The sequence below is a fragment of the Globicephala melas genome, chromosome 12 (genome assembly GCF_963455315.2).
Source record: "Globicephala melas chromosome 12, mGloMel1.2, whole genome shotgun sequence".
In the NCBI taxonomy this organism is placed as follows: domain Eukaryota; kingdom Metazoa; phylum Chordata; class Mammalia; order Artiodactyla; family Delphinidae; genus Globicephala; species Globicephala melas.
Genome location: NC_083325.1, coordinates 61,041,086 through 61,068,028, shown reverse-complemented (window position 1 = coordinate 61,068,028; position 26,943 = coordinate 61,041,086). Strand labels below are relative to the sequence as shown.

General features: G+C 36.6%; 1 protein-coding gene and 1 pseudogene across 1 annotated transcript in view; one reads left to right on the top strand and one right to left on the bottom strand.

The window, feature by feature from the left end:
* STRN (striatin) overlaps positions 1-26,943 on the bottom strand; it is a 109,681-nt gene that overhangs the window by 40,824 nt on the left and 41,914 nt on the right. The window contains exons 3-6 of the mRNA XM_030857938.2: positions 22,295-22,368; positions 12,758-12,836; positions 4,050-4,217; positions 1,779-1,914 (exon numbers count right to left, since the gene is read on the bottom strand). Of these exons, the coding sequence (XP_030713798.1) occupies positions 1,779-1,914; positions 4,050-4,217; positions 12,758-12,836; positions 22,295-22,368 (457 nt within the window). The remainder of the gene's footprint in view (positions 1-1,778; positions 1,915-4,049; positions 4,218-12,757; positions 12,837-22,294; positions 22,369-26,943) is intronic.
* LOC115854127 (annexin A2-like) lies at positions 13,289-14,315 on the top strand (annotated as a pseudogene).

Sequence of the window (26,943 nt, the reverse complement as noted above, 5' to 3'; positions counted from 1 at the left end):
AAAGTCTTTTGGCATGTAGCTATTATACTGCAGCTGTGAAAATCAATGTAATATATAATAAAAATTAGCAAAACTATTATAAAGAAACCAAATATTTGTTTAGAAATATTTTTCTAAAGGAAAAACTAGAAAAATTTTTGGGTCCAATATTTAAATGGGGTTAAGTATGCTTATATTAGCTGTGCCTTCATTGCTTGGTCACAGAATTGCTATGATCTGCACTAATTGGAGGTCAAGATATTTATGAATTCGATTATTTAAAAAGAAACCAGTTTACAGTTAGGAATTTCTATTAAGACCACACTTGATAGTTATAATAAACAGCTTATAGATTTTTTAATATTTACACTGATATAACGACTAACAACAAAACTTAAAGCATCATAATTAGTTATTATTTAACCACTGTTATGAGTAAAGTATTCTGATGGAAAAATAATATCTCAGTACAATCATCCCATAGAAATCACAAGTCAGCACAGAATTTCCAAATGATTACGACAGAGAAAAGTTATTATACAAGCTTCGGCATTTTCTTTTACTACGGTATATTTAAACATGTGCTATAACTACTTGTTTGAATAATAAAAAGAGGGAGTAACTATGTGAAGTTCAAATAATATCCATGGCAGGGCTGTTATTAGCACAGTACTACTGAATAGTGGCCCAGGGAAACATTAATCTGGAAGTAGTAAATTGAGTGTCTCTGATGAAAGCAGAGGACATAAAGAGAACAGAGAAATTACACTTAGAAAGCACTTTATAGTTAAACATATCATTTTCATACATAGTGTTTCATTTATTCCTCACAAAATACTCTGGGGATAAGATGGTTATTTATTATAATCCCCATTTTACAAACTGAAAAACTAAGCCTGAAGGATTAAGAAGCACAGATAATTAGTGACAGAACTGGGACTTTAGCCCAAGGCTTTGACTCGTTCCAGTCTGCTGTATTTACATTACCTTACTTTCTCCTCCCTCTTCTTAAATAAATATGAAGGAGGAAATGTGAACACTCTCCTAAACACAGAAGCACACCCTCATCTCTTACTTAAAAGAAGGAGAAGGAGAAAGACAGAGAAGGAAGGAGAGGAGGGAATATGAAGAGAGAAAGAAAAGAGGGGAGAGGTTAAAAAGGGGAGAGGGTAGAAGGGAATAGAATAAAGAAGGGAAGAGAAGGGAGAATTTAGATACCTCTTATTCCAGGACTCTACCATGGAAACAATAAACTTACAAAAATCTAAACAAAACCACAGAATAATCCTAAACAAGTTTGGAGAAATCTAATGGAAGAGTTCTGAAAACGTGTAGAACTTGCCTACCAAAGCACCCCTGACATGAGAAACAAAAACCACACCGATTAGAGTTGACGCCAGTCACCATCAGGCACCATAATGGGTCTGTCAGTTCCATTGTCTTATAGCACCAAAAACAATGCATTGTTATAACACACATTTACCATGTTCACTAACCCTACAAAAATGTTGAAATGTTTAATGAATTAACAAAAAGCTAATGAATGAAGGCCCATAAGAAAAAGCTGCTATACTAAAAAGTCTTGAATTTGAAATCAATACAAAAACTTTTAGATTAAATTTCTCCAAACTTATGGGGAATATAGATTAAATTTCCCCAAACTTATGGGGAATTTAGATTAAATTTCCCCAAACTTTTTTTTTTATGGAAAAAAAATTTAAGGGTTGAAGTTGAAGGGTATGGATTAAAGTATGCATAATGGTCCCTAAAAATATTTATATCTGAGTTATTCAACTCACCGTTGAAGTATCAATGATGCTTTTCTCTCTTCCATCAATGTCATCATCTTCATCTTCATCACTGAAATCTGCAGCTGCACTTTCAAGGAATTTAAAATTATCCAGCACGGAGGCAGAATCTGTTAACTCAGATTTTCTGGTTTAAAACATATACACCTTGTTCAGTTAATTTTTTAAACTCGACATAAGAATTAATCCATGATATACAGCACTAACTTCTGTTTATATTGTATTATGACACCCCCAAATCACATTATGAGCTACACTGATTCTTATCTATTACATTTCCATGGATTTTAACTGGAAAAGCAATATAGGAAGGAAGTGCCTACTCTTTTTTTTTTTTTTTTTTTGCGGTACGCGGGCCTCTCACTGTTGTGGCCTCTCCCGTTGCGGAGCACAGGCTCCAGATGCGCAGGCTCAGCGGCCATGGCTCACGGGCCCAGCCGCTCCGCGGCATGTGGGATCTTCCTGGACCGGGACATGAATCCGTGTCCCCTGCATTGGCAGGCAGACTCTCAACCACTGCACCACCAGGGAAGCCCTGCCTACTCTTTTAAAAGTACTTTGCAATCATACCTACTACTTAGATTAATGACAATCCAATATAAAGAACTCCCCCTTCTGATCCACTATTATGTTGATTTTTAAGCCAACCTTAATGCATTTCTTTTAAAAATATTTTTCTTATTATCTCTACCTGTTTTTTTTCTATTTCTTTTCCTCTCTGCAACTCTTCCTCTGACACAGAAATTTCCATAACTAAGAAAATAACTAGTAAACACATCATTTTTCTCTGAGGCAATCTTGCATTTCTGAACAGCTAAAGAGTTGAAAAAAGCAAATGTGTGCATAAAGTTACTAAAAACAATATTTTAGTCAAATTAATATTACTACAAAACTTGATCCTGTTGGTTAAACCTTTTCGAAATGATTGACTTTTCAAATATGTAAGATTTTATTTTAGTTCCCTCTAAAGAATTTTAATAAAAAATTTCTTAATGGCCAGAACAGAATGATTTCTCTCATTAGGAAATGTTATAGATAAGAAGACATTTTCCTGAAAAACTTTAGCTACAACTATGGGCAAAATTCTCAAAACAGATAAATCTTAAATTTCAAATCTGCTCAGAGCTACGTTTTTGTTTTTTTCCAACCTACGCTCCATCCCTATAGAAGTCAGATTCAGAATAATACCTTTATCAGTTTCAAAAGAGAGGTCAAGGCCAAAACACAAGACAACTAGAGTGGTCTTTCCTGAGGGTCTTTATAATAATTTGAGCTAATTCATTAGGTAAAAATATAACCAGGATTTATGCCTACATTGTCTACTTCTACACAGAGAAACAATCTACATCTTACATTTATTAAAACAAGTTATATAGTCTTAACTATTAATGAATACATTTAAGAAGGCTCCAGTGACATGTTTATAAAAGTCGTATTTTTAAACCTTTACCTAAACCCCATAATTTTAGTTTATGTTCCAAATAATAGAAACTATGTTCTCACTAGAAAATGTATAGAGCTCAATTAAAACCATTCTTCCAGCCTAAACATGAGTTAAAGTAACATCATACTCAGACTTTCAAAGAATCTTTGGCTTTTTATTTCTTTAAGAATTTGGCTTTTTATTTCTTTAAGAATCATGTCAACTTTTTTCAATAAAGAAGAATCTCCTTATTTAACTGTCCATGTTCATTTTAAGCAGAATTACATATAATTGTATGATACATGATCCAAAAAGCAAAAAAAAATTTCTGCTACTGAATTCTTCACTTATTCTATCAATTAAAATATATATACTTGAAATAGATACTTTTCAAGGGGAAGATGAGTTACAGCATTATTAGATACATGAAAGTGGCTAAGAAAAGGTTTACATCAAAAGAATTAAGTATTTATATGATTTCTGCGTCACCAGGAATGAAATTTCACTCATACTGATTTGAAGTGAATTTCCAAATAAGATCTTTTATGAAGTTCTAATAGTGACTGAGCTTCAAGATATTAAAATCTATATTAAATCCATAAATTGCAATTAAAAAATCTTAAATAAAAATATTCTTAAAGTAATCATAAATGATAACTCTAATCCCTATGGTGTTATCTACTACCAAATAAAATTTTAATTTTTTTATTAAACTTTACCATTAAATTACTTCTGTAGCAGTATCTAAAAGTACAAGTATCACAAGTGTCATCCATAAGCCAAAAACATTAATAAGAACTAAAACTAGAGCCAAACCACTTTCCAGACAAAATACTTACCCAATCATTGCTGTCTCTTTAACTTCAGCCTCTGTGCCATTTATAACTGAGTCCTGATTTTTGTCATCTTCCCTGTCAGTGACATCACTTGAAAAGCCCAACAAAGCTCGCACTCGTTTGGATTTCACATCTAGAATAGTATCTGTGTAACCCACCTCCTGTAGATACCTGCGTGTGAAGAGGATCTTTACAACTCAGTCATATTGGAATCAGTATTCTATTACTGAATATGTAAATAAAAACATTTCTTTAAATTCATATGCCTGCATAAGACTTAACAGTACAGTACTATGCTAGTAAGACTTGCTAATAAATAATCTTCCAGCTGCAGATGGAGCTGTCTCTTGCAGTACCAGCCTCTATGGTCACTGAGAAAAATCAAAGAACTATACAATACACCATTCATTTATCATAAGAAGAAGCTATTCCTTAATATACCTAATGGCACATTCTTTATTCTAGGCAGGGCTGGAGTAAACTCACTCTCAGATTCTACTGAATTACTATTTTATAATAGTAACTACAAAAACCAATAGTCTTTTTACACTTCTGATATTAAACTATCATTGGATAAATGGAAATCTAGAGAGAAAGTTTCTAGCATATATCTCTATGACATACAAAGTTTCTAGCATATATGGTTTCCTCCATGACATAAAAAAGACAGTATATTCCAAAGAGCCACTTCCACAGAAGGGAAGCTTTTATCCTGATGACAACTCTAAAATAAAAATAGACCACAACTCAATTATGGGATGTGAGATGAGTGGGTGCCCAGGGGTGTGTGTGCTGCAGAGAGGCAGCAGCATAGAAAACAGAGAATAGGCTTTGTATGGAGAGTTACACCTGGGTTCAAAGCCCATTTCTTCCACCTTCTTCCTGTGTAACATTAATTCTCCTGAACCTCAGTTTTCCTTCTCCTAAAAGAGACACACCTAGAACAGTGTCTGGCATATAGAAGGCGCTCAGTATCTATTAACAACAAAGATGACCAAAAAAGATGAAAAGTGGTAGTGGCAAAAACATGAAAAAGGCAAATGCCACTAATAATGTCATTAATAAACATGATAGACAAATGTCTACCAATAACTTACAAGCATTAACTTAGAGGTAAGTATCAAGTCTATGAGACGAAAGAGAAAACAAAGATCAAAAAGATAACCAGTCTGATCTAAGATCACTTTAAGATCTGGTATTAAGAGTTATTATAGGTCAAAGAGATACCTCACAAAGACATGTAACCAAAATGGAATAAATGTATCTTATTAAGTCAAGGTACTCATTTTTCAATCCTATCCAGTACCTATAGAAAATTTTTGATTAAAATTTGGATAGTAAATTTCAAAAGTTCCCGATTTTAATCAGTTGGTTCTTGCAAACAAACACAAAGGTATTATGCTTTTCTATTTTTAACAAATAATACTTGATACATAACTCACTTTGGCAACAAAATCACATTACATATAACCGTTTCCAAAACTGCTCATTCCATAGATAAGTTGGCTTTACTAAATAGTTACTTCCTTATTCATTAATAAAATGTAACCTTTGAGAGGCAGATTACGAGTCTTTTAAAAGATATTTCTTGGATTGCTCACTATGATAACCACTTGTCATTAAAAAAAAACAAAATCAGCATTTTAAGAACTTATTTATTTATAAAAGGAAAATGCATAAATCACATTTAAGACCAAAGTGAAAACCCATTTATTAAATGGTAATGAAGTCTCTGGAGACTGAATTCAGCTGGAGACGGAACTCACTGGAGACTGGAGCTCATGAGGGCCTTTGGGATGACTGTGGTTCAAGTTTATAAAATTTTATTAGATGGTTCACCGCTGTACTTACTATGAGGAAAGCAGAGTAAAGTTGGAAAAAAATCTAGTAACTTTGAAAAACTGAGACCGGAGGAGCGACTGGTTCAAGATGGTGGAGTAGAAGGACGTGAGCTCACTCCCTCTTGCAAAGAGCACCGGAATCCCAACTAACTGCTGAACAGTCATCAAGAGGAAGACACTGGAACTCACCAAAAAAGATACCCCACATCCAAAGAAAAAGGAGAAGCCGCAGTGAGACGGTAGGAGGGGCGCAATCACAATAAAATCAAATCCCACAACCGCTGGGTGGATGACTCACAAACTGGTGAACAATTACACCACAGAAGTCCACCCACTGGAGTGAACGTTCTGAGCCCCACGTCAGGCTTCCCAACCTGGGGGTCGAGCAAAAGGAGGAGGAATTCCCAGAGAATCAGACTTTAAAGGCTAGCGGGATTTGATTGCAGGACTTCGACAGGACTGGGGGAAACAGACTCCACTCTTGGAGAGCACACACAAAGTAGTGTGCATGTCAGTACCCAGGGGGAAGGAGCAGTGGCCCCATAGGAGACTGAACCAGACCTGCCTGCTAGTGTTGGAGGGGGTGGCTGTGGCTCACCGCAGGGACAAGGACATTGGCAGCTAAAGATCTGGGAAGTACTCCTCGGCATGAGCCCTCCAGAGTCCACCCTTAGCCCAACCAAAGAGCCGGGCAGGCTCCAGTGCTGGGTCACCTCAGGCCAAATAACCAACAGGGAGGGAATGCAACCCCACCCATCAGCAAACAAGGAGGTTAAAGTTTTACTGAGTTGTTCCCACCAGAGCAAACCCAGCTCTACACACCACCAGTCCCTCCCATCAGGAAGCTTGTGCAAGCCTCTTAGATAGCCTCATCCACCAGAGGGCACACAGCAGAAGCAAGAACCACAACCCTGCAGCCTGTGGAACAAAAACCACATTCACAGAAAGACAAACAAAATGAAAAGGCAGGGGCTTCCCTGGTGGCGCAGTGGTTGAGAGTCCGCCTGCCGATGCAGGGGACACGGGTTCATGCCCTGGTCCAGGAAGATGATCCCACATGCCGCAGAGCGGCTGGGCCCGTGAGCCATGGCCGCTGAGCCTGTGTGTCCGGAGCCTGTGCTCTGCAGCGGGAGAGGCCACAACAGTGAGATGCCCGCATACCGCAAAAAAAAAAAAAAAAAGAAAAAAAAAAGAAAAGAAAAGGCAGAGGGCTTTGTTCCCTGATGAAGGAACAAGATACAAACCCAGAAAAACAATGAAATGAAGTGGAGATAGGCAAACTTCCAGAAAAAGAATTCAGAATAATGATAGTGAAGATGATCCAGGAACTCAGAGAAAGAATGGAGGCAAAGATCAAGAAGATGTAAGAAATGTTTAACAAAGACCTACAAGAATTAAAGGACAAACAAACAGAGATGAACACTACAATAACTGAAATGGAAAACATACTAGAAGGAATCAATAGCAGAATAACTGAGGCAGAAGAACGGACAAGTGACCTGGAAGACAGAATGGTAGAATTCACTGCCGCAGAATAAAGAAAAAGAATGAAAAGAAATGAAGACAGCCTAAGAGACCTCTGGGACAACATTAAATGCACCTACATTCGCATTATAAGGGCCCCCAAAGGAGAACAGAGAGACAAAGGACTCAAGAAAATATCTGAAAAGATTATAGTCAAAAACTTCCCTAATATGGGAAAGGAAATAGCCACCCAAGTCCAGGAAGTGCAGAGAGCCCCAGGCAGGAAAAATCCAAGGTGAAACATGCCGAGACACACAGTAATCAAACCGACAAAAATTAAAGACAAAGAAAAATTGTTAAAAGCAACAAGAGAAAAATGACAAATAACATACAAGGGAACTCCCGTAAGGTTAACAGCTGACTTCTCAGCAGAAACTCTACCAGCCAGAAGGGAGTGGCATGATATACCTAAAGTGATGAAAGGGAAGAGTCTACAACCAAGAATACTCTACCCAGCAAGGATCTCATTCAGATTCAACGGAGAAATCAAAACCTTTACAGACAAGCAAAAGCTAAGAGAATTCAGCCCCACCAAACCACCTCTACAACAAATGCTAAAGGAACTTCTCTAAGTGGGAAACACAAGAGAAGAAAAGGACCTACAAAAACAAACCCAAAACAATTAAGAAAATGGTAACAGGAACATACATATCAATAATTACCTTAAATATGAATGGATTAAATGCTCCAACCAAAAGACACAGGCTTGCTGAATGGATACAAAAACAAGACCCATCTATAAGCTGTCTACAAGAGACCCACTTCAGACCTAGGGACACATAGACTGAAAGTGAAGGGATGCAAATGATATTCCATGCAAATGGAAATCAAAAGAAAGCTGGAGTAGCAATACTCATATCAGACAAAATAGACTTTAAAATAAAGAATGTTACAAGAGACAAGGAAGGACACTACATAATGATCAAGGGATCACTCCAAGAAGAAGATATAACAATTATAAATATATATGCACCCAACATAGCACCTCAATACAAAAGGCAACTGCTAACAGCTATAAAAGAGGAAATCGACAGTAACACAATAATAGTGGGGAACTTTAACACCTCACTTACACTAATAGACAGATCAACCAGACAGAAAATTAATAAGGAAACACAAGCTTTAAAGGACACAATAGATCAGATAGATTTAATTGATATTTATAGGACATTCCATCCAAAAACAGCAGATTACACTTTCTTCTCAAGTGCACACGGAACATTCTCCAGGATAGATCACATCTTGGGTCACAAATCAAGCCTCGGTAAATTTAAGAAAACTGAATCATATCAAGCATCTTTTCTGATCACAATGCTATGAGATTAGAAATAAGTTACAGGGGAAAAACGCAAAAATACAAACACAGGGAGGCCAAACAATACGTTACTAAATAACCAAGAGATCACTGAAGAAATCAAAGAGGAAATCAAAAAATACCTAGAGACTAATGACAATGAAAACACAACGATCCAAAAACCTATGGGATGCAGCAAAAGCAGTTCTAAGAGGGAAGTTTAGAGCAATTCAATCTCACCTCAAGAAACAAGAAAAATCTCAAATAAACAATCCAACCTTACACCTAAAGGAACTAGAGAAAGAAGAACAAACAAAACCTGAAGTTAGCAGAAGGAAAGAAATCATAAAGATCAGAGCAGAGATAAATGAAATAGAAACAAAGAAAACAATAGCAAAGATCAATAAAATTAAAAGCTGGTTCTGTGAGAAGATAAAATTGATAAATCATTAGCCAGACTCATCAAGAAAAAGAGGGAGAGGACTCAAATCAATAAAATTAGAAATGAAAAAGGAGAAGTTACAACAGACACCGCAGAAATACAAACCATCCTAAGAGACTACTACAAGCAACTCTATGCCAATAAAATGGACAACCTGGAAGAAATGGACAAATTCTTAGAAAGGTATAACCTTCCAAGACTGAACAGGAAGAAACAGAAAATATGAACAGACCAATCACAAGTAATAAAATTGAAACTATGATTAAAAATCTTCCAACAAACAAAAGTCCAGGACCAGATGGCTTCACAGGTGAATTCTATCAAACATTTAGAGAAGAGCTAACTCCCATCCTTCTCAATCTCTTCCAAAAAATTGCAGAGGAAGAACACTCCCAAACTCATTCTATGAGGCCACCATCACCCTGATACCAAAACCAGACAAAGATACTACAAAAAAAGAAAATTACAGACCAATATCACTGATGAATATAGATGCAAAAATCCTCAACAAAATACTAGCAAGCAGAATCCAACAACACATTAAAAGGATCATACACCATGATCAAGTGGGATTTATCCCAGGGATGCAAGGATTCTTCAATATACGCACATCAATCAATGTGATACACCATATTAACAAATCGAAGAATAAAAACCATATGATCATCTCAATAGATGCAGAAAAAGCTTTTGACAAAATTCAACACCCATTTATCATAAAAACTCTCCAGAAAGTGGGCATAGAGGGAACCTACCTCAACATAATAAAGGCCATATATGACAAACCCACAGCAAACATTCGCAATGGTGAAAAACTGAAAGCATTTCCTCTAAGATCAGGAACAAGACAAGGATGTCCACTCTCACCACTATTATTCAACATAGTCCTAACCATGGCAATCAGAGAATAAAAAGAAATAAAAGGAATCCAAATTGGAAAAGGAGAAGTAAAATTGTCACTGTTTGCAGATGACATGATACTATACATACAGAATCCTAAAGATGCCACCAGAAAACTACTAGAGCTAATCAATAAATTTGGTAAAGCTGCAGGATACAAAATTAATGCACAGAAATCTCTTGCATTCCTATACACTAACAACGAAATATCAGAAAGAGAAATTAAGGAAACAATCCCATTCACCACCGCAACAAAAAGAATAAAATAACTAGGAATAAACCTACCTAAGGAGACAAAAGACCTGTATGCAGAAAACTATAAGACATTGATGAAAGAAATCAAAGATGACACAAACAGATGGAGAGATATACCATGTTCTTGGATTGGAAGAATCAATGTTGTGAAAATGACTATACTACCCAAAGCAATCTACAGAGTCAATGCAATCCCTATCAAACTACCAATGGCATTTTTTACAGAACTAGAACAAAAAATCTAACATTTGTATGGAGACACAAAAGACCTCAAATAGCCAAAGCAATCTTGAGGGAAAGAAATGGAGCTGGAGGAATCAGACTCCCTGACTTCAGACTACACTACAAAGCTACAGTAATCAAGACAGTATGGTAGTGGCACAAAAAAAGAAATATAGATCAATGGAACAGGATAGAAAGCCTAGAGATAAACCCACACACCTATGGTCAACTAATGTATGACAAAAGAGGCAAAGATATACAATGGAGAAAAGACAGTCTCTTCAATAAGTGGTACTGGTTAAACTGGACAGCTACATGTAAAAGAATGAAATTAGAACACTCCCTAACACCATACACAAACATCAACTCAAAATGGATTAAAGACCTAAATTTAAGACACAGCACTATAAAATCCCTACAGGAAAACACAGGAAGAATGCTCTTTGATATAAATCACAGCAAGATCTTCTTTGACCCACCTCCTAGAGTAATGGAAATAAAAACAAAAACAAGCAAATGGGACCTAATGAAACTTGAAAGCCTTTGCACAGCAAAGGAAACTATAAACAAGACGAAAAGACAACCCTCAGAATGGGAGAAAATATTTGCTAACAAATCAACAAAGGATTAATCTCCAAAATATATAAACAGCCCATGCAGCTCAATATTAAAAAAACAAACAACCCATTCCAAAAATGGGCAGACCTAAACAGACTTTTCTCCAAAGAAGACATACAGATGGCCAAGAGGCACATGAAAAGCTGCTTAACATCACTAATCATTAGAGAAATGCAAATCACAACTACAGTGAGGTATCACCTCACACTGGTCAGAATGGGCATCATCCGAAAATCTATAAACAGCAAATGCTGCTGAGGGTGTGGGAAAAAGGGAACCCTCTTGCACTGTTGGTGGGAATGTAAACTGATACAGCCACTATGGAGAAGAGTATGGAGATTCCTTAAAAAACTAAAAGTAGAATCACCATATGACTCAGCAATCCCACTACTGGGCATATACCCAGAGAAAACCATAATTCAAAAAGACACATGCACCCCAGTGTTCATTGCAGCACTATTTACAATAGCCAGGTCGTGGAAGCAACCTAAATGCCCACTGACCGACGAATAGTTAAAGAAGATCTGGTACATATATACAGTGGAATATTACTCAGCCATAAAAAGGAATGAAATTGAGTCATTTGTAGAGACGTTGATGGACCTAGAGACTGTCATACAGAGTGAAGTAAGTCAGAAAGAGAAAAACAGATATCATATATTAACACATATATGTGGATTCTCAAAAAATGGTACAGATGAACCAGTTTGCAAGGCATAAATAGAGACACAGATGTAGAGAACAAATGTACGGACACCAAGGGGGGAAAGTGGCAGGGGAGGGATGAATTGGGAGACTGGGATTGACATATATACACTAATATGTATAAAATAGATAATAAGAACCTGCTGTATAAAAAATAAATAAAATAAAATTTAAAACATAAATAAATAAATAGTAATGAAGTCTCATTTCCTTCTCACTTTGAGGAGATTAAAAATAGATGTAAGGAGACACTTTAATATTCTCTTCCCATCATCAAAAGAATCAGCTGGCATGCAATCTGCTCTGGAAACCACAGGTTTAGACTATTCACAAGCAACCGCAAAAGTTTAAACCAGGTAGCAAATTTCATTTTAGTGAGGCACAAATCAAAATACCAATTTCAAATGTGATATGCAAGGGTCAGGCACTGAGCTGGTGAGTGAGTCTAGCCCACTGCCTGACATCTGAACCTCAACCTAGCTTTGATCCCTCTTTATACTCTCAAGTTCACATTTTATAGGAGAAACTATATGTCAGCATAAAATTTACAAACTTGGGAAATGCAAGAAGTTCTTCCATCTATTTAAAATAAAGTTTAAAAACATAACACAAAAATTACATGATTAGACTTATATTAAAACATATGTATATTCATGTGTAAAAGGTACAAGGAAAAGAGTAACTTTAAGGGTATAGAACTCTTTAAACTAAATTTAAGCATATATAAATTAGAAGCTTTAAACTGTACACTTCCTGATAAAGCTAAAATTATGGAAAGAGAACTTAATAATTCTTACTAATATTTAATGAAAAAATAAATTCCTCCATAGGGGAAAAAGTATTTAATATGAAAAAGGAACAGTAATTCAAAAAAGCTTTTTCACAGCAGATACTTTCATGAGATACTTACTGTCTGAGTAGTTGTCGACCTTGTTTCCACATTAACTGGCTGTTTTGTTGTGGTTGCACCTCTGTTTCATTACCTTCATCTGGAAAACATTAAATAAAAAAACTGATGTTTTATACATTAGAGGGTATCTCAATTCATTAAAAATGTCCAAAAAAAATTTATAAGATTAAGAACACTACACTGTAAGGTATGTTTTAGGACAATGGGAATTCTGTTTTTAAGTTTAATTTCCATAACAAAACTCTAATATAAATTCATTATTGCTACTAGATTTCCCTGAGAATTTCAGAACTAAAATAAAGACTTTTCCCTAATTTTTAGGTAAACTGAGAATCTTCCTTCAGGACAAATCAAGAGTCCTGAGTCAAGAGTCAAAAGTATTACGAAGCACCACATCAGAATTAGAACAAAATGTCCAGGAACGATGGTTCAAAAAAAAAAAAAAGCCGATCTGGTAAAGAGTAGATAGATAAGAAATAATCCCTGCTCTGCACCTGGCAACGCTCGCAGCGCACCATAGCCTGCCCAGCTTCTTTCAAAATGTCTACCGTTCATGAAATTCTCTACAAGCTCAGCTTGGAGGGTGATCACTCCACACCTCCAAGTGCATACGGGTCAGTCAAAGCGTACACCAACTTTGATGCTGAGCGGGATGCTCTGAACACTGAAATGGCCATCAAGACTAAGGGTGAGGATGAGGTCACCATCATCAACATTTTGACCTACCGCAGCAATGAACAGAGACAGGATATTGCCTCCGCCTACCAGAGAAGGACCAAACGGGAACTTGCAACAGCACTGAAGTCAGCCTTGTCCGGCCACCTGGAAACAGTGATTTTGGGCCTACTGAAAACACTTGCTCAGTATGATGCTTCCAAGCTGAAAGCCTCCATGAAGGGGCAGGGAATGATGAGGACTCCCTCAATGAGTTCATTTGCTCAAGGACCAACCAGGAGCTGCAGGAAATCAACGGAGTCGACAAGGAAATGTACAAGACCAATCTGGGGAAGGATATCATTTCCGACACATCTGGTGACTTCCGCAAGCTGACGGTTGCCCTATCGAAGGGTCGAAGAGCAGAGGATGGCTCTGTCATTGATTATGAACTGACTGACCAAGATGCCCGGGATGTCTATGATGCTGGCAGAAGAGGAGAGGGACTGATGTTCCCAAGTGGATCAGCGTCATGACCGAGCGGAGTGTGTGCCACCTCCAGAAAGTATTTGAAAGGTATAAGAGCTACAGCCCTTATGACATGCTGGAGAGCATCAACAAGGAGGTCAAAGGAGACCTGGAAAATGCCTTCCTGAACCTAGTCCAGTGCATTCAGAACAAGCCCCTGTATTTTGCTGACAGACTGTACGACTCCATGAAAGGCAAGGACACTCGTGATAAGGTCCTGATTAGAATCATGATCTACCACAGTGAAGTGGACATGTTGAAAATTAGATCTGAATTCAAGAAAAAGTATGGCAAGTCCCTGTACTACTACATTCAGCAAGACATCAAGGGCGACTACCAGAAAGCGCTGCTGTACCTATGTGGTGGGGATGACTGAAGCCCACAATGGCCCGAGGGTCCAGGACGGCTGCTCCGCACTCCTAGCTAACAGTTCTACACAGTCAGCTTGTGGCTAACAGCCCCCTTGTGCCCATCCCTGGGAGGATGACGTTAGCACTGCCCACCCCACCTGCTCCATCCTTAGTTTAGTTGCCTAAGCATTACGTGGCTTTCCGGTCTAGTCTCTCTTTACAGTCAAAGAAATGAACATTCCAAGGAGCTGGAAGTGAAATCTATGATGTGAAACACTTTGCCTTCTGAGTAATGTGTCATAAACACGAATAAACGGAATTTCTACTTTAGGAACAAGTAAAAAAAAAAAAAAAAAGAAATAATCCCAAGCCAAAGCTATTTCCTTCACTAGTTATTAAATGAAAACCTCAAGCATTCTTTTTTTAAGACGTTCTTTAGATGAAAACCTCCTAGGCCCTGTAAAGCTTCAATTCATCATTTGGTAGAAGCCGAATCTTTCAAAAAGATGATAAGGGACTTCCCTGGTGGCACAGTGGTTAAGAATCCGCCTGCCAATGCAGGGGACATAGGTTCAAGCCCTGGTCTGGGAAGACCTCACATGCCGCGGAGCAACTAAGCCCGTGTGCCACAACTACTGAGTCTGTGCCCTAGAGCCCGCAAGCCACAGCTACTGAGCCCATGTGCCACAACTACTGAAGCCCGCGCACCTAAAACCCGTGCTCCGCAACAAGAGAAGCCACGATAATGAGAAGCCCACGCACTGAAACGAGCAGCCCCCGCTTGCCACAACTAGAGAAAGCCTGCGCACAGCAACAAAGACCCAATGCAGCCAAAAATAAAAAATAATAAATAAATAAATAAGCCTAAATCCTTTCTACACCATCCTCAGATATACTCAACTGCCTTTGCCTACTTTGGTAGCTAGTGATGTTACCAAGGAGTGGTACATCCATTCAATGGAATACTACTCAACAAGAACAAAGAATGAACTACTGACACACACCAACATATAAGAATCTCAAATGCATAATGCTAAACGGGAGACCCTAGATTCAAAAGACTACATTCTGTACGATTCTGGAATTGATATGATTTTCTCAAAAAGGCAAAACTGTAGGAACAGAAAACATATTAGTGGTTGCCAGGGGATTAGAGTAGGGAAGGAGGGGTTACTACAGAGGGTATTAGTAACAAGACTGTATGTGTTTATGAAAACACCAAAAAGGTGAATTTCACTGTATGTAAATTACGCCTTAATAAAAAATTAATTAAGCCAAATCAAATAAGAATGCATCCTCACCCTCTTTTAAAAAAGTGTATTCTTATACTGAGATAAAATCCGACTCCCTTGGTGATCATTTTGTAATATATTAAAATATCAAACCACTATGTTGTACACCTGAAACTAATATAATATTGCAAGTCAATTATACTTCAATGAGAGAAAAAGAAAGCAAGCACTCAGTCTTGACTCAGTTAACCCAGCTATATGACAAAAACAGCAAGGCTATGACTGCTGCTTATTATATTATTCCACACTGGATCATGACTAGGCTCCAGATGATTGCAAGGAAGCAAACGAAACCTCATGGAAACATAACCAGTCACAACACTTACTAAGAATGAAGAGATTCAAAGACCTATAGAGTTTGAGGAGTCCTTATCTCCTTGGTAATGGATCTGAGGAAAACTGCTTACCTTAATTCTTTTATTAGATTAGTGTATGAATTAATGATCTAAGATTACGTCTGCAATCATAGATTTAACCACACAAACATAAAACAGGCTCTTTACTCAACATTGCCAAAATCTATTTTCCACTGATTTAGAGAAATAATCAGTGGTATAGCCTTCTGTAAGAGCAACAAGTTTCAATGCCTGCAAAGTAATTATAAAGACAGAAATCCTGATTCTGGATAAATTTCTCTGAAGTAAATTTTCCTTTCTCTATTTAAAAAAAAAAAAATCTAACTCTCTGGGTCATATGTGAACTTGTATTTCCCCACACTTCCTTATCCAGGCTAAACACTTAGTTCTCTCAATGGTTAGTAAGTATTCCTCAACTATCAGATTCATTCTTACCTTATCAAGTTCAAAAAGTGACATTATACAAAAGTGAGGATTTTAAAGTGGGTAAGAACTGAATTTCTTGGTAATGTTAAAAATATCTGACTGACACTTCCAGTCAGGTTGGAGTAACAGGGACCCAATTTACCCTCTTGCTTGAAGCAACTATACATCAAAATGGTTAAGACATTGGACATCAGGCAACAGAGGGCAGCAATTCCTGAGAAAAGGGAACCAAACAGGTGAGCCTATGATTGTTCCAGCTTACTGCCTTGATAGAGTTTCCCGATCACAGCATAGGGAGGGAGAACAAAAATAATATCTGAAGAAACAGGGGCTGAAAAGTTCCAAATTTCATGAAAACTATAAACCCATAGATCCAAGAAACCCAACAAATCCCAAGCATAAGAAACACTGCGGTGTGGGGGGGAGGACGGGGCGGGGTGTGGAACTACACCAAAGCACATCATAATAAGATTGCTTAAAACCAATGAGAGAGAGATACCTTAAAAGCAGCCAGAAAAAAAGGTCACTCATACAGAGGAATAAAGATAAGAATGACAGAAGATACCTCATCAGAAACAATGCAAGCAGCTAAATAAAGACTTTTTCAGACACACAAAAGCTCAAAGAATTCATTATCAGCAACCCGTATTACAAAATATGTTAAAGAAAGTCCTTAAGACATAAGGAAAATGATACCAGAAAATATGGATGCACACAAAGGAATGATGAGCACTGGAAATATATGCTTTTTATGTTATTTAAATCTCTTTGAGAGAGAACTGTTGAAACAAAATTAATAATGTAGTGTATGGTTTATATATATACAGAGAAGTAAAATACATGAAAACAATTGCACAAAGACAGAAAGGAGAGATGGAAGTACACTGTTAGGAGGTTCTCATACTACACATGAAGTGCTATATTAGCACTTAAAGACAAAACTCTAATAACTTAAAAACATATATTATAAATCCTAAAGCAACCAATAAAATAAGAGTTGTAGCTAATAAGTCAGCAAAAGAGATAAAAAGAAATCATAAAAAATACTACATTAGGGGCTTCCCTGGTGGCACAGTGGTTAAGAATCCGCCTGCCAATGCAGGGGACACAGGTTCGAGCCCTGGTCCGGGAAGATCCCACAGGCCACGGAGCAACTAAGCCCGTGCACAACAACTACTGAAGCTAGTGCGCCTAGAGCCCGTGCTCTGCAACAAGAGAAGCCACTGCAATGAGAAGCCCACACAATGCAACGAAGAGTAGCCCCGCTCACTGCAACTAGAGAAAGCCGGCACATAGCAACGAAGACCCAACGCAGCCAAAAATAAATAAATAAAATAAATAAATTTTTGAAAATATATACTAGATTAATCCAAAAGAAATCAAAAAATGAGGAAAAGGGAGCAAAGAACATATTTAACAAATAGAAACCAAACAGCAAAGGTGACAGCTTTAAAGCTCACTGTATCAATAATCACATTAAATGTGAATGGTCTAAACATCTCAGTTAAAAGGCAGAATTTGTTACTCTGGATAAAGATATTCTATTTTTAATAAGTATCTGGCTTCTAATATTAAGTAGGAGAAACTGAAATATGAAAGATAAATAGATTTTAACGTAACTTAGGGTAATATTCTCCTGAAGTAGAAATGTAAAGGTTTGGAAGTGGAACAAAACAGAAAAAATGTCAGAGGGGAAACGAATTTTTTTTGAAAAACGTTTCAGAAAACATCTGGATTATCAGTTTCAGGAAAATATAGTAAATGGATAAAAGAATGAAGGAAAAATGCCTGCTTCTTTAATTTGGATACACCACCTTCTACCCTCTCCTAGTCACTGTCCTCGTCACTGTCACCTACAAATCCCTTGATAACGTTCTAAACCAGGCATCCTTCCTCTGTAACCAAACTTTTACATCATCTTGAGTGAAGTTAATATTCATGTGGGTGATCCACTTCAGCTTCTGCACAACCACCACCCTCTCTAACTGTCATGCCTTAGATACTGTCATTATGAAGAACTGTCACTGATGCAAACTCACTCTCTGAGCATATCCTTCAGGCTCAATACCCCTAATTCACCAGGCACTTTGATTTCGGTGGGACCTTAGATCAGGGGTGATCAAATTTTGGCCTGCAGGTCAAATCCAGCCTGCCACACTTATTCATTTATGTGTTGTGGCTGCTTTCATGTCATGATGGCAGAGTTGAGTAGTTTCAACAGAGAACACATGGCCTACAAAGCCCAAATATTACTATCTGGCCCTTTACAAAAGAGTTTGCTGACCTGCTCTAGACTGTTGCCTATCCCCTTACTTTGATCCATTAGCCTCCCTTTGCCTTCACTTTCTTTCCTCTCTAGTTTTAGTTCAGTGTCTATCAATTCAACCATTCTTTTGACAATGTCTTCATGTCCTCTTGTCTCTCCATGAATTCAACTGTTAACTATTTTCATTCTATTATCTTTTACCTAGGCTGCCAATTGTGCAGACCAGCAGCACTTCTACATAAACTTACGTTTACACACCTCAATCGGACGCTCAGCTTTTCTCAATCTTACTATTTCTTAGTAAATTTGTTCTCTTGTTCATTATTATTTTAAACCTTCTCCACTTTTCTTAAACCTCTGATGTATTCTTAGCAGATAATCCAGACTCATACATAAAGCTATCATATTAAATACCCACCACCAGACCGAAACCCAAATCTACACACCTATCACCTAACTTCCTATATTCTCTCTTGGTAACAGTAAAAGACATGCTCCTCCTGCCATTCTCCAGCTATGCTCAGAATCCAATCCCTATCACTTCTTCAGATACCTTCATATCGTATCTCTGCTCTCTCCTTTTTATTTGCTCCTCCTCTAAGAAACATGTCACACACACACACATACACAAACACACATTCTCTCTCTCTCCTCCTTGACCCCATGGGTCCTTTCAGCTATTTCCCCCTAATCCCTCACCTTCAACTCCACAATCTAGGCTTCCTTAAAGCTTACTACACTTAGTCTTCACTTTCTACGCACAGTCTTCGTTTCTGCCCTCAACTCTCTCCTAAGACTGCTCACAATAAAGTTCCCAGTGACCTGTGTGTCACTAAATCCTAGAGATACTCTTCAGACCCCTGGGCATTAATCGGTAGCGCTGAAGGATCCTTCCTTCTGGAAACCCTCTCTTCTCTTTATCTCCATGCTCCTGATTTTCCTCCTACCATTAAAATAATACTCATCAGTTTCCTTTTCAGGTTTCTATTCTTCTAACAGTTTTTTAAATGTTGCCATTCCTCAGGGCTCCATTTTAGACCCTCTTCTTACTCTGCCTAAGGTCCCTGGCTGAGCTCTTCCACCTCAGTGGCAATGAGTGTCATTAGTACTAGATGCTATATGCTCTCAAATCTACATATTAAACCCATGTCTCTGGCTTGAGCTCCACACTCACATGCTCAGCTGTCTACTAGCCATTTCTGCTTGATGGCCTAACAAGTAAATCCAAAAGTGAACCCACCATCTTCCAAACGTACGTCTGGTCTAATTTTTTAAACTAGAAGTGTGGGAGTCATCCTTGATTCTCCCCTTTTTAAATCCCCTACATCTAAACAAGAACTAATTTCCTGCAGATTTTACTTCCTAAATATTTCCTGAACACACCCACTTCTCTTCAACTACACTGTTAGTACCCTTGTCAAGGTAACCTTCCTCATTTACCCAGGTGGCTGCAAAGTCCTCTAACCCATCTCCCCATCTTCAGTTTTACTCCTCTCTAACCCACCTTCCACACTGCTGTCAGCATGATCTAAGAGCAAGCAAATCTGATCACAAGAGCCCTGATTAAGACCCTTCAAAAGCCTTCTCGTAACTCTTAGTTAATCTGCCCTCCTGGTTAACTCTCTAGCTGCATCTAGAAACACTCTTTCCCTCTCCCCCTCTACTAATTATTTTGTTTCTCAAATGTGGCAAATTCTTCCCTCAGAAACTTTACCGCTAATGCTCTGCCTTTCTTCTACCTCTCATTCAACAAATATTTAGTCAGTCCTCTTTCCCTGGTTAATTCTTACTTGTCTTTCAAATGTCAACTTCAAATATCACTTCCTGCAAGAAGGCTTCCTTGATCACTTACAACTAGATTTGGTTCTCCTGCTACTGTACTCCATAACACCTATTACTTCTCCATATAATTTTATTGTAATCACTTTTTTCTTTTATCTTCCCTGTAAAAATCCAACAGGGTACTATATTTTTATTCACAGAATTTGATTCTGGCTCTGACACAAGCATTACATATTTCATATTTAAAAGCTGAACAGCAGTCTGAAAGATGGACAGATGGAATGATACTAGGTATTACATACTAAGAAAATAAACCTAGAAGTTAGGAATTATTTCCAGAATTTTCCCCAGTTTACAGATAAGGAATGGAGCAACCTCAGAGAGACTAAGTAATATCACAGGTATTTAAAGTGTTAGGACAGAGTCAAACTTACGTGTATCCAATTTCAAAGCCCAAACTTTTTCTACTGAGCCACATTCTTTACTTACAAGCATTTTGTATATACTGCAACTAGGCCTTTATACTCCTAAATCGATATCTAAACTTAGGAAACAAACATGTTTATGTAAAAGTAGTGATTAAAATCACTCCTTTGATTCAGACAATGTACTGTTAGGATAGTCTTCAACAAATAGCCTAGATTTAAAAACAAGAAAAAAAATTTTTTTAATCTAAGTGCATCTCAAGTTAAAAGAAAAGATGCCAAAGTAAAAGAACAATGAAAAAAAACAAAGAAAAAAATGTCAGTGATCAATTGGTATTGCTCTAAACATCAAGGATTCAATATTCAGAGGTGGAAACGTGTTAATTACACTACTACACTGAATTGAACTATAAAATTGGCAGCACATTCAGAATAATTTTCTTCTTTCATACACTGTCAAACACAGAAACAGTGTGGAAAAATGGGGAGAATTTGAATTTTGGAGTCAGTGGACCTGGGTTCAGATCCATGTTCCTATTACTTAAGAGTTGTGTGACCTTGGGCAAGTTTCTCCACTTCTCTGAGTTAAAATTTCATGCAGGTAAAATGAAAATAATATTATTTTTATTGAATAACGATATTAAGAATTAAAGTTAACATACATAAAGCCCACAGAAACCAAGGAAGGTATTTCAGTATGTGATAGTTATATCAGACATTTGATCCAGGAATTTAACCTGACATCATGTCAAAAACACACTCTTCTGAAACATGGTGATAACTTTTCAACAATTTTTCTTACTTTTTCCTAACACCTACTAATAAGTCAATTATATTCCTTAATATCTTTACAAGTACTATTTTTGTATTGTTTGATGGGGTGACGAGGAATATAAGAGAAGGAAAAAGAAGAAATAGCACAAAAAGATAACAACTGTTTCAGCAGTTAAAAGATGTTCTGGTTACAGAACATCCTGTGGGTTAAGTCCAAACAATTTTGCACCTGAAATTGAGGGATCAGACTTAAAGGATGAGTAATTCTCTTGCACTTAAAGAAGAAATCTCCTACCTCCATAGTTTCTACCCTTTCTCTCAGGATTTCAAGGGCATGATGTACTTTGTATTACACATCTCAAAGTTCTCATTAATACTGGAGGGACCCAGCAACACACAGTTATGTTGGTGCATGTTACCCCATGAATTCTGATCCTTCAAGTAAGTGTAGAACATAAGCAGAAAGTGGGGAGCTAAAAGAATGGGGAAGAGGGAAACAGAAGGAAGGTGGTAGAAAATGATCAAATGACACTTAGTGATTAGTGCCCAAAGATAAGTAGGTCAGAAAAAATAACTAATATGCAAATAATTAGAAATTAACTTGCAGTTATAAATACTGTTGCTACAGAATACTAGATATTAACTTCTTTTTAATCATTTAAACTTCCTTTAAAATTAGCTTACCAGAGTCATAGCTTGGAGGCTTCATATCTCCCTGATTCAATTCTGTTCCGTATTTCAACTTGTGGTATTTAGCTCTACCAAAGAAATGAGAAAATACAAACCATCTTAAAACATATTTAAATGAACTTTAAGATATGTAACAGGAGTAGTCATCAGTATGCAGTAGTCCTGACTAACTTTCAACAGTTCAAAGACTTCCACAGTGTCAAAGTCCTAATACAAAAGCACTTGCCATTATTATTTTGTTGCTGTTATACCATCAAGTCCTGTTATAATAAATAAAGGAATAACACTGAGAATCATAAATCTTGTTTCTACAGTTACAAATGAACCAGATAACATTCTAGTTTCTGCAGTATTCAAATTTTCTTGATGACTGCCAGAGTACAATTCTATCAAAAGCAGTAAATAAGTTTGGATTGTGAAATAAACTTGAGAAAGACTAATCATTCTCAAAATTGAGTTTCGTTGTTTTTTTTTGTAGAAAGGTCATTCATAATACTTTGCATTGTCTGGCAACTATGCTTTGCCAAGTATGCATTAGAGTGAACAATCCAAAGGAGGGAGGGGGAACCAGCCTAAATCATCAATGTTGAATAAGACATTCTAGTAGGAATAAATATATTTTTTAGTAGCCAAGGTATCTTTTACCTTTTCAGGAAGAACTGTGAACAGGAATACCTTCTTTTAAAAGCTAACTAGATGTTATTATCTCTGGTTTATCTAATTTAACCATCCCAGATTTAACCATCCAAGACCAAAAAAATAATCTAGGTAAGGTAAAAAATTTAAAGGTTAACTAAAAATGGCCATACTTAATGTATTTGTATATTTTGACTTGTTTGCTTCCCCAAAATATTGAGACTATTACAATAAATATTCAATGTAATAAGACTGGGATAATAACAACAATAATAATTTGAAAAACCAAAGTAATAAAGTAATAAAGAAGGAATAAAAGGGTAACCAAATAGCCAAAATTTGAAAGTTATTTTTTTCTTTATAAAAGACTGAGCACTTACTTTAAAGTTTTTATATTTCAAGAAAAGTATAAAGAAAATGAAAATTATTTGCTTGAATGTGTAAAATACTGGAATTCTTCATATTACTTTGCAATAATTATTTTGCAGTTACAACACACAAAAAATCAACATTTTGTACAGAGGGGAATCCTAAAACCTCTGAAAGTTACAGATAGCTGATGTTCTATTTCTTAAAGTAGGTGGTAGGTACATGAATATTTTTTATATTAGTCTTTATATGTTTTGCATATATATGAAATGTTTTGTAATGGTATGTATCCATTAAAAAGAAAAAAGAATCTTTGTGTGCAAATATGGGATTGATCTTTAAGCTTAAGTAAAAAAACAAGGTACAAGATACTCTGTGTGTGTGTGTGTGCGCGCGTGTACACCTCTGTGTGTTTTTTATATGTGTTATGGTTTTTAAGTATAACTGTCAATCTTCAGATTTTTTTATAAACACACTTCATCTACCATAAGACAAACTAACAATACCTCCTATAAGGCAAAATAGCAATTGAAAGTAACTGGCCTGAGGACAGAATAAAAGCAGCGATAAAGTTTTATGGAGTTAACTTATGTATTTTTGTTTTACATATATATACATACTTATTTATATATATACACACACACATATATATACACACACATAGATATATGAGGAAAACATTTTCAAACACAAAATACTGCACTATAGTGCATTCTAGTGGTCTTAGGAAAAACTACAACAGAGCTTACAGAAAAGGGAATAGAAAACATTCTATAGTAATTACACACTATGAACTAACATTTCATAAAAAATTAGATAAAGACAAAATAAGTAAAGAACTGCTGTGTTTGCTACAAGTTGTACTCCCATGAATCAGGGTCTCCCTAGTGAATTGTTAAGTTCACTGAAAAATAATTTACTCACAGAACTCAATTTAGTAACATTCCTTTTGAAGTCAGTATGCTAAAATACCTTCCCACTCATATTGCTTCCCATTGTTTTAACGCTTCATCTCACTGTTAGCAATACCCTTGTTCCCTAAGCTTTTTCTGTCTAAATCTGACTGACTGCAAGTTAAATAGCAGATCTCATGCCTAAGAACTCTACGTTTGATACATAGCTAGGCCTCCCAACTGGTCTTTACTGGATAAAACAGCATAAAATTACATAATTATAATATATTAAAGAAGTCCCATTATAGCTTTGTTTCAAAGTCAATTATTATATATAATATGCCTGGAATATAACACAGCATTCCAATCACACTTTAAACGTTGATACTTAAAAATAATTTGATTAGAAATTGAGTTATTTGTAGTGAGATGGATGGACCTAGAGTCTGTCATACAGAGTGAAGTCAGAAAGAGAAAAACAAATACCATATGCTAACACATATATATAGAATCTAAAAAAAAAAAAAAGGTTACGAAGAACCTAGGGGCAGGACAGGAATAAAGATGCAGATGTAGAGAATGGACTTGAAGACACCGGGAGGGGGAAGGGTAAGCTGGGACAAAGTGAGAGAGTGGCATGGACTTATATATACTACCAAATGTAAAACAGATAGCTAGTGGGAAGCAGCTGCATAGCACAGGGAGATCAGCTCGGTGCTTTGTGACCACCTAAAGGTGTGGCATAGGGAGGCTGGGAGGGAGACACAAGAGGGAAGAGATATGGGGATATATGTATATGTATAGCTGATTCACTTTGTTATAAAGCAGAAATTAACACACCACTGTAAAGCAATTATACTCCAATAAAGATGTAAAATATAATAATTTGATAAAATCCAACGAACTGTTATTGAATTCTTATGACATGCTAGGCACTGTACTGGCTGGTGGGAATAATGTGCAGCTTGTAGTCAGTTAAGGATAAAGGCAAGGAGATAAAGAAGAGACAGAAATGTAAATATATAACTCTAGCACATGGTGGATAAGAGCTATGAGTTATATCAAATGTTATACGAATTTAGATAAGGGATTATCTAATTCTGTCAAAGGTCCTGACAGTAGTCAAGGATAGCTACCAAAAAGAAGGAAACACATGAGATTTTAGCTAAACCTCAAAACCTATAGTTCCACAATCAGACAAATGGACTGATGAAGAGGGTATTTTGGTCAGAAGGAATATCTTAAAAGTGGAAAAAAATACACAGTGGTGTGTGTGTTTGTATAGGACTAGAAAGGAGCCTGGATGTAGAATCTTTTACTAAGAAGAACTCTGAAATTAGCTAGATATTTTTAAGCAGGGATATAACATCTGTGTTTAGAAAACGAATTCCACGGACGTGGAAAATTAATCAGAATGAGAAAATGTATTAGAGGCAAGGAGGACAGTTGGGTTTTTACAGAGACCCAGTGCAGCCAAAAATATAAAAAAATAAAGAAAAATTTTGAAAAATCAATAGCATAAAAAAATCCACTGCTAGGTGTGTAATCCTTCTTTAATGTTAAATATTCAGTTTTACTTAACTTTGGATCTTTTTAAGTGGGACGACTTAGAAAATCTGTAATACAGCAATTCAAAACCATGATCCTTACTTAGGTTTTTACAAGTTAAATGACAAGATGTCTGGAATTTGCTCTAAAATAGATTGAGATGAAGCAAGATTGACAAAAATGTTAACTGTTGAGGCTTGGAGGTGTATATAAAAGATATTAGTCTCTGTACACCTATGCTTCAAATTTTCCTCAGTTAAAAAAAATTTTTTTTAATTGGCTTAACGTGTCAGAAAAAATAACTTCAGAATCAAAAGAACTGAAATGTTCCAATTTTTAAAAAATTCCTTTGCATTAATTAAAAATAATTTCACAGTGAAAAGGACTCAAATGTTTAAGAGCTCTAATCCACAGAATTTTTTTTTAATTCCTTAATTTATCACATTTCAGTGGTGCCATTACATCAGGAATAATCTCAAATCATTCCAGGGACTTCCAAAGATACAAAATCAGGGACACTTTTCCAGGAGAATCCCTTTAAGTTAAAAAGCAAAAAACAATCTTCCCTAGACCCAGCCACTATCTCTCTTTATCTTTTCTGTTCCCCAAAGTCAAACTACTTGAAAAAATAAACAACTCAAAAAAATAAACAACTCTATCTGTCTCCTCTGTATCTACCCTTCTCACCTCTCAGTCCCCTGTGATCTGGTTTATGTTCCTGCTACCTCACTGAAGCTTTCTGGCAAGGATACCAACAAGCGCCTAACTGGCAAATCCAGGACTATTTTCAGTATACAACTTACTTGCGATTTGTTTGGCGTCTGCAATTGTCAAACTTCCACCTGCTTTAGCTTGCTTCCAATATACTGCTCTCTCCTTCCTTCTCTACCATTCTTTTGTTGGCTCTTCTTCCTCTGTCTTTTCCTCAAACATTTCCATTTCCTGTGGCTCCTGCTAGTAATCTCTTCTTGTCCCACAATACCTGTTCTGTTTGTTTCAGAGTTCTTATAATTTTACCCACAATACTGATGATTCCCAACTACACATCTCTAGTCATGAGTCCCCCTGCCATAGTGGCTTTTCAACCCTAATTCTTTATCTTTAATTCACTTGATACGTTTCAAACTTCTCATTCAAGCCAGAAACCTGGGACTCATTCTTGAATTATCTTTCTTCCTCATCCCCTATACCAAATCA